The sequence below is a fragment of the Zonotrichia albicollis genome, chromosome 22 (genome assembly GCF_047830755.1).
Source record: "Zonotrichia albicollis isolate bZonAlb1 chromosome 22, bZonAlb1.hap1, whole genome shotgun sequence".
Classification (NCBI taxonomy): Eukaryota; Metazoa; Chordata; class Aves; order Passeriformes; family Passerellidae; genus Zonotrichia; species Zonotrichia albicollis.
The window spans coordinates 5,337,629-5,353,351 of NC_133840.1; the positions used below are offsets into that span (position 1 = coordinate 5,337,629).

At 35.7% G+C, this 15,723-nt stretch overlaps 1 protein-coding gene across 5 annotated transcripts in view; it reads right to left on the reverse strand.

The window, feature by feature from the left end:
- Window positions 1-1,228: 1,228 nt before the first annotated feature.
- RABGEF1 (RAB guanine nucleotide exchange factor 1) overlaps window positions 1,229-15,723 on the reverse strand; it is a 39,204-nt gene continuing 24,709 nt past the window's right edge. For 4 of the 5 annotated variants that reach the window (XM_074557198.1, XM_074557197.1, XM_074557196.1 and 1 more), the window contains 6 exons: window positions 9,342-9,508; window positions 6,932-7,013; window positions 5,973-6,105; window positions 5,451-5,542; window positions 4,133-4,389; window positions 1,229-3,210 (listed from right to left, as the gene is read on the reverse strand). In XM_074557198.1, the coding sequence (XP_074413299.1) occupies window positions 2,812-3,210; window positions 4,133-4,389; window positions 5,451-5,542; window positions 5,973-6,105; window positions 6,932-7,013; window positions 9,342-9,508 (1,130 nt within the window). In that variant the 3' untranslated portion in view covers window positions 1,229-2,811. Of the gene's footprint in view, window positions 3,211-4,132; window positions 4,390-5,450; window positions 5,543-5,972; window positions 6,106-6,931; window positions 7,014-8,827; window positions 8,891-9,341; window positions 9,509-15,723 lie in introns of those variants that run through there. The other variant, XM_074557199.1, reaches the window with a different exon arrangement.

Genomic DNA, 15,723 nt, shown 5'->3' on the forward strand with positions numbered 1-15,723 from the left:
CCAATACCTAAAAGTGTTCAGGGTTAAATCCTTAAAGCAAACAAAATTTATCGGGATAAATAAGAATAATGTCATTGCTTTATATTACATTATTATAATTATTAAAAATCTATACTCTTAATAATGTAATATTAATTATTAATAATGTAATACTAATTTTTAATAATAGTTATTATTAATGGCAATACTGTGGTGATATTTCCACGAGGATAATGTGGGCTCTGGTGGAACTGTTTACTGTCCCTGACAGCTGGGCAAGCTGGGAGAAAACCTTCCCTAAATATTCTGCATTAAAATAAATTAATTATTAAAAATAAATTAGTAATTCTGCTTTAAAATATCTGGGTGAAAAACATTCCCTGAAAATGCTTTGCGAAGGTAAAACTCCAGCAGTCCCATGAGGGTCTGAAAGGTCAGAAACTCCAAAATGACAGCACTGAATTAATGAGCGATAATCACAATTAATGATCCAGCATTTCCTGTAAAATATCTTCTTTACCAAAGGAAATAAACACAGGAGTTCCCATGCAAAGAAATATTTTGCAATAAAAGATCCAACCTGAGGAGTTGCAGAGTCTTTATTTTCAGTGATAATGAGCTAAAAGCAGGAAAAATGAAGTAAATTTCTGACACTGTGACTGAGGGCACAGCACAGCACCTGTATTTTAAATCACTTTAATGGATGATATGTCCATTTAAATCACTTTAAGGGATAATATTTCCATTAAAGTCTCTGCTTCGCTGTTTTTTGCGGCATTGGGGTCTCACCCAAACTTTCTGAGCGCCTCTGTGCTCCAGCCCTGCTCAGGGATTACTCCAGGTGTGGAAATCCATTTTTCCTGACTCATTTACTCAAATTTTGAGTCAATTTTTCAAATTTACTCAAATCAAATCGACTCAAACCCACCTTTCCTGACTAATCTACTCCAAATATCTCCACTTTGGTGCCTTAATTACAAGATGGCATATGAAGAAAAAGAGATATTTTAGTTACAAAATCCTTCCCTAGTGCTCCATCATCCCAATGACTTCTCTGCAAAGAAAATAAAAATAAACATTGGTACCCAGCCTAGAACTTGCAGGGCACTTGAGAATTGATGGAAATAGGAAGAGATATTTGAAATTGATCAGAAATTGGTGGAAATAAAAGGAGATTCTCCCAGCTCAGAGGATGCAGGAGCAGCCATGAATTATGAATGGAATAACAAAAGATCAGGAGGGGTTTAGGGACTCATTAAAGGGCAGAACTTTTATTTAAACACTCTCATTTACACAACAGCTGCAGGTTTGCTTCCCCCACCCCTCCCTGGGGACAAACCTGGAGATCAGAATCAGCACCTAAATAAAAGAAATAAATCCCAGGATTATTTACTAAGTGATTTGTGTGGTGACACAAGGAATAATTTGATTTTTTTGTTGTTGTTTTGAGCACCCCAGCGCTGCAGCTGCTTCTGTGGACACCAGGGGTGGTGCATAGTTCATAAAAAGGCCAAAAACTGCCAGAAAAAGGAGAAATCACAGTCGTGGTCTGAAGTTATTGCAGTGCAGATTTAACAGGAGCCTCAGTGAATGGGAATGAAGCACCAGGTTTGTGTTTTCCTCCTCATGGCAAGAATTAAACCTGGTTTAAAAGCAGTTCCAGCTGAGCTTTGTGTTTGGGAGCTGCAAGAGATTTCACAAGGACACAGAAAAAGTTCCCAAGTTCTGTTAAAGAGGTTGTGTTTTGTGAGGTGAGCTCCTCTTTTACACCCCAATCTGAATTTCAGTGATTTTTAGTGTCACAAAAAGCCATTCAAGGTGCTGAAGGAGTCACTGAAGAGCAGAACGTTGATGTTTCATGGAAATAAAGTGCATTTTTCTGCTCTTTCTAAAAAGCAACCTCAAGTTATAGGAATTTATTTATTTATTTATTTTATTTTCCCCAGGATTGTCAAAAAAAGCAACCAAAATTCATCCCACTGATGGAAGTGACCAGGAGAGAGAGAGACACTTTTGGAGCAGCTTTTTCATGGTCTCTTTCCTCCCCCCCTTTTTTTTGTTCCACATTTTGCAGTTTTTAATACAAATATTTCCTCCTGTTCCTGAAATATTTTCAATTTCTGGCCCCACACAGTAAAATCAGCACTTTGTGCACCACTCAAGGCTACCAGGTGTTCTGAAAGAGCATTTAAATGAAGAAATGGCATCTTTTAAATAATTTTTTTTAACAAAGCAGATTAAGATGATTTTTTCAAGTTTGCAAATTATTCCAATTTCTCCCCTCCAGGTTATCCAAACTCCAACAGCATTTTTGCCTTTTTACTGCAACATGGTGGAACTGAAAGGTGCTAAAATGAATATTTTGAGATCATTTTCACTCACACACGAGCTCATGCACAGTTGGGACATTAGATTTGAAATCTATTTACAATTTTACATATTTTACAATATATAATTCATCTTTACAGCTACAGAATAAGTTCAGACTAACATTGGTATTTTTTTTTTCTGCTGGAACTTGGCTTCAAGTTAAACTGATTATTAAAAACAATTAAGTGCATGCTTAGAAGGGAATTTTCAGGATGTCAATGGACTAGTGTTGCTTAAAAATTACACCAGTTTGTGTAGAAAATCGAAATTCAGTTCAAAAAACCCACCAAAGCCTAATAGAAACCTACAGGACTAAAATAAATACAATTCATTCCACTTAACCAAAAAAAAAAAAAAACCAAACCAAAAACCAAACCCCAAACCAAAAGTACCTTTAAAAATGTACTGATTTAAGCTCTTTAAGATTTAAATTTCCTTTCCTTCCCAGCTAGCTGAGGAGAATTATCCTGCATAGACCTGAGGCTGCAGGGGTGGGGGCAGCTTGTCATTCTCCACATTTTCAGAGTCAATGGCTGCCAAGGCTTGGCTTTTGCCTTTGATTTCTAAGGGATATTTCTCCACAATCTCCTCCACCTCCTTGGTGATGCCATCAGTCCAATCAATGAGGTCTTTCTCCAATTTCTTGGCTTCACTGACAATTCTTTCCTGTCTCTCATTCAACTGAGAGAGGAGGTCTAAGCTTTTGCACATCTGCTTCACCCCCAGGCACACATCTGGGGAGAAGCTGTCAGATTCCTGCTTTTTTGGGGATGTCTGGCCACTCATGAAACGATCAAAATCTTCCTGGCTCAGGTTGAGGGACTGAGCATCCAGTTTTTCAATGAAGGCCACGGCACAGCACTGCAAACAAAGCACAGAGAGCATCACTGCAAGAATCAGCACACACTAAAATGGTCTGCACCCAGAAAATGTTTTACACTTTTTACACTGTTTTACCAAGGGAAAGAAAAGGGAAAGAAAAGGGAAAGAAAAGGGAAAGAAAAGGGAAAGAAAAGGGAAAGAAAAGGGAAAGAAAAGGGAAAGAAAAGGGAAAGAAAAGGGAAAGAAAAGGGAAAGAAAAGGGAAAGAAAAGGGAAAGAAAAGGGAAAGAAAAGAAGGGGGAAAAGGGGGAAAAGGAGAAAGGGGGAAAAATATACAATAGAATACAGAAAATGTTTTCTACATTTACAGAAAATGTTACAACATTTACTATTCCTTTCCCTCTTCTTACACCAGCAACTGATTGTTGGTGGAATTTACGTTTACACACTGGAATTTCTATTTACAAATTGGAATTCAGGTTTACACATTGGAATTTCTATTTACGAATTGGAATTCAGGTTTACACATTGGAATTTCTATTTACAAATTGGAATTCAGGTGTACACATTGGAATTTCTATTTACAAATTGGAATTCAGGTTTACACACTGGAATTTCTGTTTACGAATTGGAATTCAGGTTTACACATTGGAATTTCTATTTACAAATTGGAATTCAGGTTTACACATTGGAATTTATATTTACAAATTGGAATTCAGGTTTACACATTGGAATTTATAGTCACGAATTGGAATTCAGCTTTACCCACTGCAATTCAGCTTCACCCACTGCAACTCATATTTATGAACTGGAATTCAGCTTTACGAACTGGAGCTTAGGTTTACGAATTGGAGCTTAGGTTTACGAACGTGAATTTATATTTAAGAAACTGAATTTATACCCTTTGCTGGCAGCTCCTACCTCCAGCTAAAAGCCCAACCTTTCTGTCCAAGCCCACTCACCAGGTTGGTGAAATAATACCCATCCTCCCCAGTCATCAGCCTGCTGGGGTTGCAGAAGCGAGTGATGTACTGGATGTTGGACTGCAGGCGGGGGGGGTTCCCCTTGAGCACGATGTAGATCAGGGTGGGCAGGAAATCATCAGCAGAGGCTGGCTCATTCTTGGTGATTTTGATGGCATTGAAGATGTGCTTGCTGCACTTGGTGATGCAGGCCAGCTTGTCCCGAGGGACACGCTTGGAGTCCATCTCAATGATGTCTGGGAGGGGAAAAAAAAATATCCTGGAATTATTTAAATTGCAATGATCAGGCAATGAATAAGCAGGATTTGGTGGGTGATGTGCAAGGAAATAAAGTGCATTTTTCTGCTCTGCTCCTTCTAAACAGCAAGCTCAAATTATATGAATTCATTTAAAGTTATATGCATTCATTTTAAAATATGCAAGTTTATTTAAAACTGGGGGGTTTCACTCAAAACTGGGGAATATCACTCCAAAAACTGGGGCGATTCCACTCCAAAAACTGGGGGACACCACTCCAAAAACTTGGGGGATACCACTCCAAAAACTGGGGGACACCACTCCAATAAACTGGGGGACACCACTCCAAAACTGGGGGACACCACTCCAAAAAACTGGGGGACACCACTCCAAAAAACTGGGGGACACCACTCCAAAAAACTGGGGGACACCACTCCAAAAACTGGGGGACACCACTCCAAAAACTGGGGGAGATACCACTCCAAAAACTGGGGGACACCACTCCAAAAACTTGGGGGATACCACTCCAAAAACTGGGGGATACCACTCCAAAAACTGGGGGATATCACTCCAAAAACTGGGGGATATCACTCCAAAAACCTGGGGGATTTCACCCCAAAAACTGGAGGATTTCACCCCAAAAACTGGGGGATTTCACCCCAAAAACCTGGGGCATTCCACTCAAAACTACATGAATTTACTTAAACGACATGAGTTTACTTAAAACTACATGAATTTACTTAAAAGTTTTAATTTAATTTAAATGATAACAATTTATTTTAAAATGATATTAATTTATTTTAAATTATATGAATTTTTAAAAATGAATTTATTGCATCATTTATTGCATTTATTTCATCACTTCAGTCTGTGGGGAAGTGTTTCAAGTAGATCAATTAATTCTAAGCACTTCAGTGTGGAAATTATCCCTGCTCCACAGCTGAAATTCCAAATTCTTGCACATCTAACAGACCCACCTTGTGATGACAGCAAAACTCATCACAATAAGGAAGAGAGGTGAAATGAAAAGATGTAAATAGAGAATTAATCACTCCCAAACCTGTGATTGCCTTTACAACCATGTCAGAGACCTCTGGGATCTCCTCACTGACAGGAACACAGAGCATCTGGGGAGTCACCCAGTGCAGAGCCCTAGGACAGGAGAAAAGGGAGTTGAGGGTTAAGGAGTTAAATTAAAAAGGAGAAAAAGGGTTAAAAACCTCTCAGTGCCACTCACAGGCAGGGGTTTGAAACCTGAACTCAGGGCAAAGGAATGCTTGGTGTCACTGAGCCATTACTCCAGCCACAAACCAGTTTATTCCACTGATGTCATTTATTTTCACAGAAAGCACTTCTCTTTTTTTAAAAAATTATTTTTGGCTGTGATTTAATAGAAGCAAATTTTCCCAGTGTAGTAGTTGTCATTATCCCACCTATTCATTCTTTCTGTATTTTAAATAAAAAGCTTTGAACCCTTAACCATCCATTTTTCTGTGCACAGCACAAAGTTTTTAACATGGCTGATTCAGAGCTCATTTAGAGAATTAAAGATTACTCAATTAATTTTCCTTTCAAGCCTTACCTGATCCTCTTTTGGACAGCAAGGTCTTTCTTCTCATCATCAGTTGTCTCAGGGCAAAAAACATATTTATACTGGCGAGTCATGATGTATTTCTCCACCTCATCCATTGCCTTCTCCACTTTTTCAGGGGGCACTGAAAGGGACAAATCCCACAAATTAAATATTCCAGGGCTCTTGGCAAGGTTTAATCCCAATATCAGCAAATTAAGATTATTCATTCAAGGCAACCTGAGTTCATAAATGGATATAATACATTCATTATAAGAGATATATATAATAAGAAATATATGTGTGTGTATATATATATATATATATAGTAAAAATTATAATACATATGTATTATTAGAAATTTAATAAAATATAATACAATATAAAAAATAAATCAAATAAAAAAATAAATCAAAATTTTAAAGGGGAAAAATTTTAAAGGGGAAAAATTTTAAAGGGGAAAAATAAAAAAGGGGGAAAAATAAAAAAGGGGGAAAAATAAAAAAGGGGGAAAAATAAAAAAGGGGGAAAAATAAAAAAGGGGGAAAAATAAAAAAGGGGGAAAAATAAAAAAGGAGAAAAATAAAAAAGGGGAAAAATAAAAAAGGGGAAAAATAAAAAAGGGGAAAAATAAATAAAGGGAAAAAATAAATAAGGGAAAAAATAAATAAGGGAAAAAATAAATAAGGGAAAAATATACAATATAATACAGAATAAAAGTTTTTTAAATGCCTCTCAGTTATCCCATCTCTGGGTCAGAAAATGCCTTAATCCAACAGAACTCCACTGAGAATTTAAAACACAGTACAAAATGTTTGTAAAAACATTGACAGCAAAACTTCCTGGAGGGAACAATTCTAACTCTGGTACCAGAACCTGTTCCCAGCATTTCTCAAAGCATTTCTTGCACTGAAAATTCAATTTAGTTTTCCATCACTGCTCTTGGAAGAGGAAGGTGAAGATGCTGGTACCTTTCCAACGTGTCTGCAGCCTGTCTGCCACATTTTGGTAAAAATCCTGGGCACACTCAGATTGCTCCTCAATGCTCAGATCCTGCAGGAGAGCAGAACAAGGAGTCAGTGTTGGTTTGGGTTAAGGCAATGTCCAGCTGCAGTCACAGTCTGAGAATGCAGAGCTGTCAGCAGGGCTGTTCAGAGAGGCTCAGGTTTAGTTACAAATAGAAGCCAACACTGGTTCTTTAATGTGTGAAAAATAACTGGATATTAGCACAGGTGCAATGGCTTTTTCCTCTGGGAGCTCTGACAGAATAACTCAGACTAAGCAAAATGTTTGTCCCTATTTAACCCCTGGTTCTTTAAAAACACAATTCATAATCTATAAAATCCCCAAGAACACAAGTTATTGGAAACTAATAATATATGTAAATATATGTATATATTCATATATAGAATATACATATAATATAAATATAATATGTATAATATATTCTATATACATATATAATATATATGCATAATATATAATATTATATATAAGTATATGTACATTTTTATATATAATTTATATATTATATATATAATATATTTTTAATATACAATATATATATTTATATATAATTTATATATTAAATATATTATATATTATATAATATATAATATATATTATATAATATATATTATATATTATTTATATATAATATTATATAACATTATATATACTATATAATATTAAAGATAATTTTATATATTAAATATATAATTATATACTATACATATATAACATATGTATAATACATGTATAATATATAATATAAATATATGCATATATTTATATATATGTGTATGTATATATAAATATATGTAAATAATACCTCTACAGCACATTTCTGATGATAAAGTTACTGTGAAATACATTCACAGTGGTATTTGTGAAGCCACACTGGCCTTTGCTAACTGAGCACCAGAAGAACATAAAATTAACTTAATGAAGGCAATTTTCATCATTAAATTAAACCAAACATTAAAAAAAGTGAGGGGACAATTTGATTTCTGAATTCTGTAAGGCCAAAAACTGGACATTTCCTGAACACAGGTCTCAGCTCTTGCTGAAATTGAATTTTAGGCCTGGTTTTTGTGTAGTAAAAAAAAATCCCATGTTTTGAGAAGGCTGAAGTAGGAAATGAGAACACCTTCAGTGTTTGAAGAACCCACTGTGTTCTCACAAACTCTGTGCTCAGAATGAACAGATCCAAAATAAAAGTTCAAGAAGAATTCAAAACTGAGGGAATGTAAAATTCCATGAGAATTCAGGAGATAATTTGAGGAACTAAACAGCAAAGGGAGAAGAAGAGGGGAGAAAAAAAATCTGCTGAATTCTGACTCATTCCAACCATAGGTGGCACCACAGACTAATATTTCAACAATGTTAATTTTTTTAATGGAAAATGAAGATAACACTTATTTAATATTTTTTAAAAAGCAGCACAGTCAAGTTCCCCCTCCCCTATAAAAGGAGAGGGAGATGTTGAATTATCTTTAGAAGGTTTTAGGCTTAATTTGTGTCATCCCTGAAGTGTCCCAGGCCAGGCTGGGCTTTGGAGCCCCCTGGCACTGTGCAAGGTGTCCCATCTTTCATTTCCCTCCAACCCAAACCCCCCTGTGAGATCTGAACCCTCACCAGGTGATATCTGAGATCATTTCCACAACCATGTAAATGTAGAATATTGCTGAACAGATTAATTTATGTGGGATTGAGTCAGGACTCATTTATCTGGGCTGCTTAGCAGCATCCTTTGGTCCCCAATTACCCCCCCAAAAAAGGCACCCAGATCTTATTTTGATTAATCTGAATTCCCTCCCTCTCCCAAATTTCCCCATTTGATGGAGACAGGAGCATTCAGAGCTGACCCTTTTGTGGCTCATGGTGTCCAGGAAGAGTTTGCATTGCAAACAATGTTGATTTTTTAAATGGAAAATGAAGATAACACTTATTTAATATTTTTAAAAAGCATCACAGTCAAGTTCCCCTTCCCCTATAAAAGGAGAGGGAGATGCTGAATTATCTTTAGAAGGTTTTAGGCTTAATTTGTGTCATCCCTGAAGTGTCCCAGGCCAGGCTGGGCTTTGGAGCCCCCTGGCACTGTGCAAGGTGTCCCATCTTTCATTTCCTCCCCCCTGTGAGATCTGAACCCTCACCAGGTGGTATCTGAGATCATTTCCACAACCATATAAATGTAGAATATTGCTGAGCAGATTCATTTATGTGGGATTGAGTCAGGACTCATTTATCTGGGTTAGCAGCATCCTTTGGTCCTCAATTACCCCCCAAAAAAAGGCACCCAGATTTTATTCTGATTAATCTGAATTCCCTCCCTCTCCCAAATTTCCCCATTTGATGGAGGCAGGAGCATTCAGAGCTGACCCTTTTGTGGCTCATGGTGTCCAGGAAGAGTTTGCATTGCTTGTAGATGTCCTGGCCAGGTTTCTGGTAGGTCCTGATGAATTCGATGAACTCCCTGGACACCCTGTCAGTCTCGATGCTGGCCTGCCTGTGCACGGCAGGGCCGGCAGCCTTGGCCTCCTGCAGCTCTGCAGGCAAAATATGAAATAAATATATTGATATATTAAACTAACATCATTATATTAATATTAAATTCTAGTACATTCTACAGTAAATCCTATATTTTTAATTTTTTACACTTTTTTTACACCCTGTCAGTCTCGATGCTGGCCTGCCTGTGCACGGCAGGGCCGGCAGCCTTGGCCTCCTGCAGCTCTGCGGGCAAAAGTCAAGGCACACGCATGAAATAAATATACTGAAATATTAAATTAATATCATTATATTAATATTAAATTCTATTACATTCTACAGGAAATCCTATATTTTTAGTTTTTTACGCTTTTTTTACACCCTGTCGGTCTCGATGCTGGCCTGCCTGTGCATGGCAGGGCCGGCAGCCTTGGCCTCCTGCAGCTCTGCGGGCAAAATATGAAATAAATATATTCATATATTAAATTAATATCATTATATTAATATTAAATTCTAGTACATTCTACAGTAAATCCGATATTTTTAGTTTTTTACACTTTTTTTACACCCTGTCAGTCTCGATGCTGGCCTGCCTGTGCACGGTGGGGCCAACAGCCTTGGCCTCCTGCAGCTCTGTACTTACTTACTCAGTAAGTAATGGCAATAGTAAGTAATGGCAATAGTTAGTAATGGCAATGGTAATGGCATTAAGTATAATGATAATGGCAATAGTAATGGCAATAATTATAATGATAATGGCAATGGTAATGGCAATGGTAATGACAATAATTATAACGGCAATGGCAATGGTAATGGCAATAATTATAATGATAATGGCAATAGTAATGGCAATAGTAACGGTAATAGTAATGGCAAAAGTTAGTTAGTAATGGCAATAGTTAGTTAGTAATGGCAATAATTAGTTAGTAATGGCAATAGTTAGTTAGTAATGGCAATAGTTAGTTAGTAATAGCAATAGTTAGTAATGGCAATAGTTAGTTTGTAACGGCAATAGTTAGTTAGTAATGGCAATAGTTAGTTAGTAATGACAATAGTTACTTTGTAATGGCAATAGTTAGTTAGTAATGGCAAAAATTAGTTAGTAATGGCAATAGTTAGTTAGTAATGGCAATAGTTAGTTAGTAATAGCAATAGTTAGTAATGGCAATAGTTAGTTTGTAACGGCAATAGTTAGTTAGTAATGGCAATAGTTAGTTAGTAATGACAATAGTTACTTTGTAATGGCAATAGTTAGTTAGTAATGGCAAAAGTTAGTAATGGCAATAGTTAGTTAGTAATGGCAATAGTTAGTAATGGCAATAGTAAGTAATGGCAATAGTAAGTAATGGCAATAGTAAGTAATGGCAATGGTAATGGCAATGGTAATGGCAATAGTTAGTAATGGCAATGGTAATGGCAATGGTAATGGCAATAATTATAACGGTAATGGCAATGGTAATGGCAATGGTAATGGCAATGGCAATGGCAATGGCAATAATTATAATGATAATGGCAATGGTAATGGCAATGGTAATGGCAATGGTAATGGCAATGGTAATGGCAATAATTATAATGGTAATGGCAATAGTAATGGCAACGGTAATGGCAACGGTAATGGCAAAGGCAATGGTAATGGCAATGGTAATGGCAATGGTTAGTACTGGCAATAGTTTGTAATGGCAATAGTTAGTTAGTAATGGCAATAATAAGAAATGGCAATAATAAGAAATGGCAATAGTTAGTAATGGCAATAGTTAGTAATGGCAATAGTTAGTAAGTAATGGCAATAGTTAAGTAGTAATGGCAATAGTTAGTAATGGCAATAGTTAGTTAGTAATGGCAATAGTAAGTAATGGCAATAGTAAGTAATGGCAATGGTAATGGCAATGGTAATGGCAATGGTAATGGCAATGGTTAGTAATGGCAATGGAAATGGCAATAGTTAGTAATGGCAATGGTAATGGCAATGGTAATGGCAATGGTAATGGCAATAATTATAACGGTAATGGCAATGGTAATGGCAATAATTATAATGATAATGGCAATAGTAATGGCAATGGTAATGGCAATGGTAATGGCAATGGTAATGGCAATGGTAATGGCAATAATTATAATGATAATGGCAATGGTAATGGCAATGGTAATGGCAATGGTAATGGCAATGGTAATGGCAATGGCAATGGCAATAATTATAATGATAATGGCAATGGTAATGGCAATGGTAATGGCAATGGTAATGGCAATGGTAATGGCAATGGTAATGGCAATGGTAATGGCAATGGTAATGGCAATGGTAATGGCAATGGCAATGGCAATAATTATAATGATAATGGCAATGGTAATGGCAATGGTAATGGCAATGGTAATGGCAATGGTAATGGCAATGGTAATGGCAATGGTAATGGCAATGGTAATGGCAATGGTAATGGCAATGGTAATGGCAATGGTAATGGCAATAATTATAATGGTAATGGCAATAGTAATGGGAATAGTAATGGCAATAGTTAGTAATGGCAATAGTTAGTAATGGCAATAGTTAGTAATGGCAATAGTTAGTAATGGCAATAGTTAGTAATGGCAATAGTTAGTTAGTAATGGCAATAGTTAGTTAGTAATGGCAATAGTTAGTTAGTAATGGCAATAGTTAGTTAGTAATGGCAATAGTTAGTTAGTAATGGCAATAGTAATGGCAATAGTTAGTAATGGCAATAGTTGGTAGAGGCAATAGTTAGTTAGTAATGCCAATAGTTAGTAATGGCAATAGTTAGTTAGTAATGGCAATAGTTAGTAATGGCAATAGTTAGTTAGTAATGGCAATAGTAATGGCAATAGTTAGTAATGGCAATAGTTGGTAATGGCAATAGTTGGTAATGGCAATAGTTGGTAATGGCAATAGTTAGTTTGTAATGGCAATAGTTAGTAATGGCAATAGTTAGTAATGGCAATAGTCAGTAATGGCAATAGTTAGTAATGGCAATAGTCAGTAATGGCAATAGTCAGTAATGGCAATAGTCAGTAATGGCAATAGTCAGTAATGGCAATAGTCAGTAATGGCAATAGTCAGTAATGGCAATAGTTAGTAATCGCAATAGTTAGTAATCGCAATAGTTAGTAACGGCAATAGTAAGTAATGGCAATAGTAAGTAATGGCAATAGTAAGTAATGGAAATGGTAATGGCAAAGGTAATGGCAATGGTAATGGCAATAATTATAACGGTAATGGCAATGGTAATGGCAATAATTATAATGATAATGGCAATAGTAATGGCAATGGTAATGGCAATGGTAATGGCAATAATTATACTGATAATGGCAATAGTAATGGCAATGGTAATGGCAATGGTAATGGCAATAATTATACTGATAATGGCAATAGTAATGGCAATGGTAATGGCAATGGTAATGGCAATAATTATAATGATAATGGCAATGGTAATGGCAATGGTAATGGCAATGGTAACGGCAATGGTAATGGCAATAATTATAATGGTAATGGCAATAGTAATGGCAATTGTAATGGCAATAGTAATGGCAATAGTTAGTAATGGCAATATTTAGTAATGGCAATAGTTAGTTAGTAATGGCAATAGTTAGTTAGTAATGGCAATAGTTAGCAATGGCAATAGTTAGTAATGGCAATAGTTAGTAATGGCAATAGTTAGTTAGTAATGGCAATAGTTAGTAATGGCAATAGTTAGTAATGGCAATAGTAAGTAATGGCAATAGTAAGTAATGGCAATAGTAAGTAATGGCAATAGTAAGTAATGGAAATGGTAATGGCAATGGCAATGGCAATAATTATAATGATAATGGCAATGGTAACGGCAATGGTAATGGCAATGGTAATGGCAATAACTATAATGGTAATGGCAATAATTATAATGGTAATGGCAATAGTAATGGCAATAGTAATGGCAATAGTTAGTTAGTAATGGCAATAGTTAGTAATGGCAATAGTTAGTAATGGTAATAGTTAGTAATGGCAAGAGTTAGTTAGTAATGGCAATAGTTAGTTAGTAATGGCAATAGTTAGTTAGTAATAGCAATAGTTAGTAATGGCAATAGTAAGTAATGGCAATAGTAAGTGATGGCAATGGTAATGGCAATGGTAATGGCAATGGTAATGGCAATGGTAATGGCAATAATTATAATGATAATGGCAATGGTAATGGCAATGGTAATGGCAATAATTATAATGGTAATGGCAATAATTATAATGGTAATGGCAATAGTAATGGCAATAGTTAGTTAGTAATGGCAATAGTTAGTAATGGCAATAGTTAGTAATGGCAATAGTTGGTAATGGCAATAGTAGGTAATGGCAATGGTAATGGCAATGGTAATGGCAATAATTATAATGATAATGGCAATGGTAATGGCAATTGTAATGGCAATAGTAATGGCAATAGTAATGGCAATAGTAATGGCAATAGTTAGTAATGGCAATAGTTAGTAAAGGCAATAGTTAGTAAAGGCAATAGTTAGTAATGGCAATAGTTAGTAATGGCAATAGTTAGTAATGGCAATAGTTAGTAATGGCAATAGTTAGTTAGTAATGGCAATAGTTAGTTAGTAATGGCAATAGTTAGTTAGCAAAGGCAATAGTTAGTTAGTAATGGCAATAGTTAGTAATGGCAATAGTAAGTAATGGCAATAGTTAGTAATGGCAATAGTTAGTAATGGCAATAGTTAGTAATGGCAATCGTAAGTAATGGCAAGAGTAAGTAATGGCAAGAGTAAGTAATGGCAAGAGTAAGTAATGGCAAGAGTAAGTAATGGCAATGGTAATGGCAATGGTTAGTAATGGCAATGGTAATGGCAATGGTAATGGCAATAATTATAATGATAATGGCAATGGTAATGGCAATGGTAATGGCAATAATTATAATGGTAATGGCAATAATTATAATGGTAATGGCAATAGTAATGGCAATAGTTAGTTAGTAATGGCAATAGTTAGTAATGGCAATAGTTAGTAAGTAACGGCAATAGTTAGTTAGTAACGGCAATAGTTAGTTAGTAATGGCATTAGTAAGTAATGGCAATAGTTAGTAATGGCAATAGTAAGTAATGGCAATAGTAAGTAATGGCAATGGTAATGGCAATGGTAATGGCAATGGTAATGGCAATGGTTAGTAATGGCAATGGTTAGTAATGGCAATGGTAATGGCAATGGTAATGGCAATGGTAATGGCAATGGTAATGGCAATGGTAATGGCAATGGTAATGGCAATAATTATAATGATAATGGCAATGGTAATGGCAACGGTAATGGCAACGGTAATGGCAACGGTAATGGCAACAGTAATGGCAATGGTAATGGCAATGGCAATAATTACAATGATAATGGCAATGGTAATGGCAATGGTAATGGCAATAATTATAATGGTAATGGAAACAGTAATGGCAATAGTTAGTAATGGCAATAGTTAGTAATGGCAATAGTTAGTAATGGCAATAGTTAGTAATGGCAATAGTTAGTTAGTAATGGCAATAGTTAGTTAGTAATGGCAATAGTTAGTTAGTAATGGCAATAGTTAGTAATGGCAATAGTCAGTAATGGCAATAGTCAGTAATGGCAATAGTCAGTAATGGCAATAGTCAGTAATGGCAATAGTCAGTAATGGCAATAGTCAGTAATGGCAATAGTAAGTAATGGCAATAGTAAGTAATGGCAATGGTAATGGCAATGGTAATGGCAATAGTTAGTAATGGCAATGGTTAGTAATGGCATTGGTTAGTAATGGCAAAGGTAATGGCAATGGTAATGGCAATGGTAATGGCAATGGTAATGGCAATAATTCTAATGATAATGGCAATGGTAATGGCAATATTTATAACGGTAATGGCAATGGTAATGGCAATAATTATAATGATAATGGCAATAGTAATGGCAATGGTAATGGCAATGGTAATGGCAATGGTAATGGCAATGGTAATGGCAATGGTAATGGCAATGGTAATGGCAATGGTAATGGCAATGGTAATGGCAATGGTAATGGCAATGGTAATGGCAATGGTAATGGCAATAATTATAATGGTAATGGCAATAATTATAATGGTAATGGCAATAATTATAATGGTAATGGCAATAGTAATGGCAATAGTAATGGCAATAGTTATTTAGTAATGGCAATAGTTATTTAGAAATGGCAATAGTTAGTAATGGCAATAGTAATGGCAATGGTAATGGCAATGGTAATGGCAATGGTTAGTAATGGCAATGGTTAGTAATGGCAATGGTTAGTAATGGCAATGGTTAGTAATGGCAATG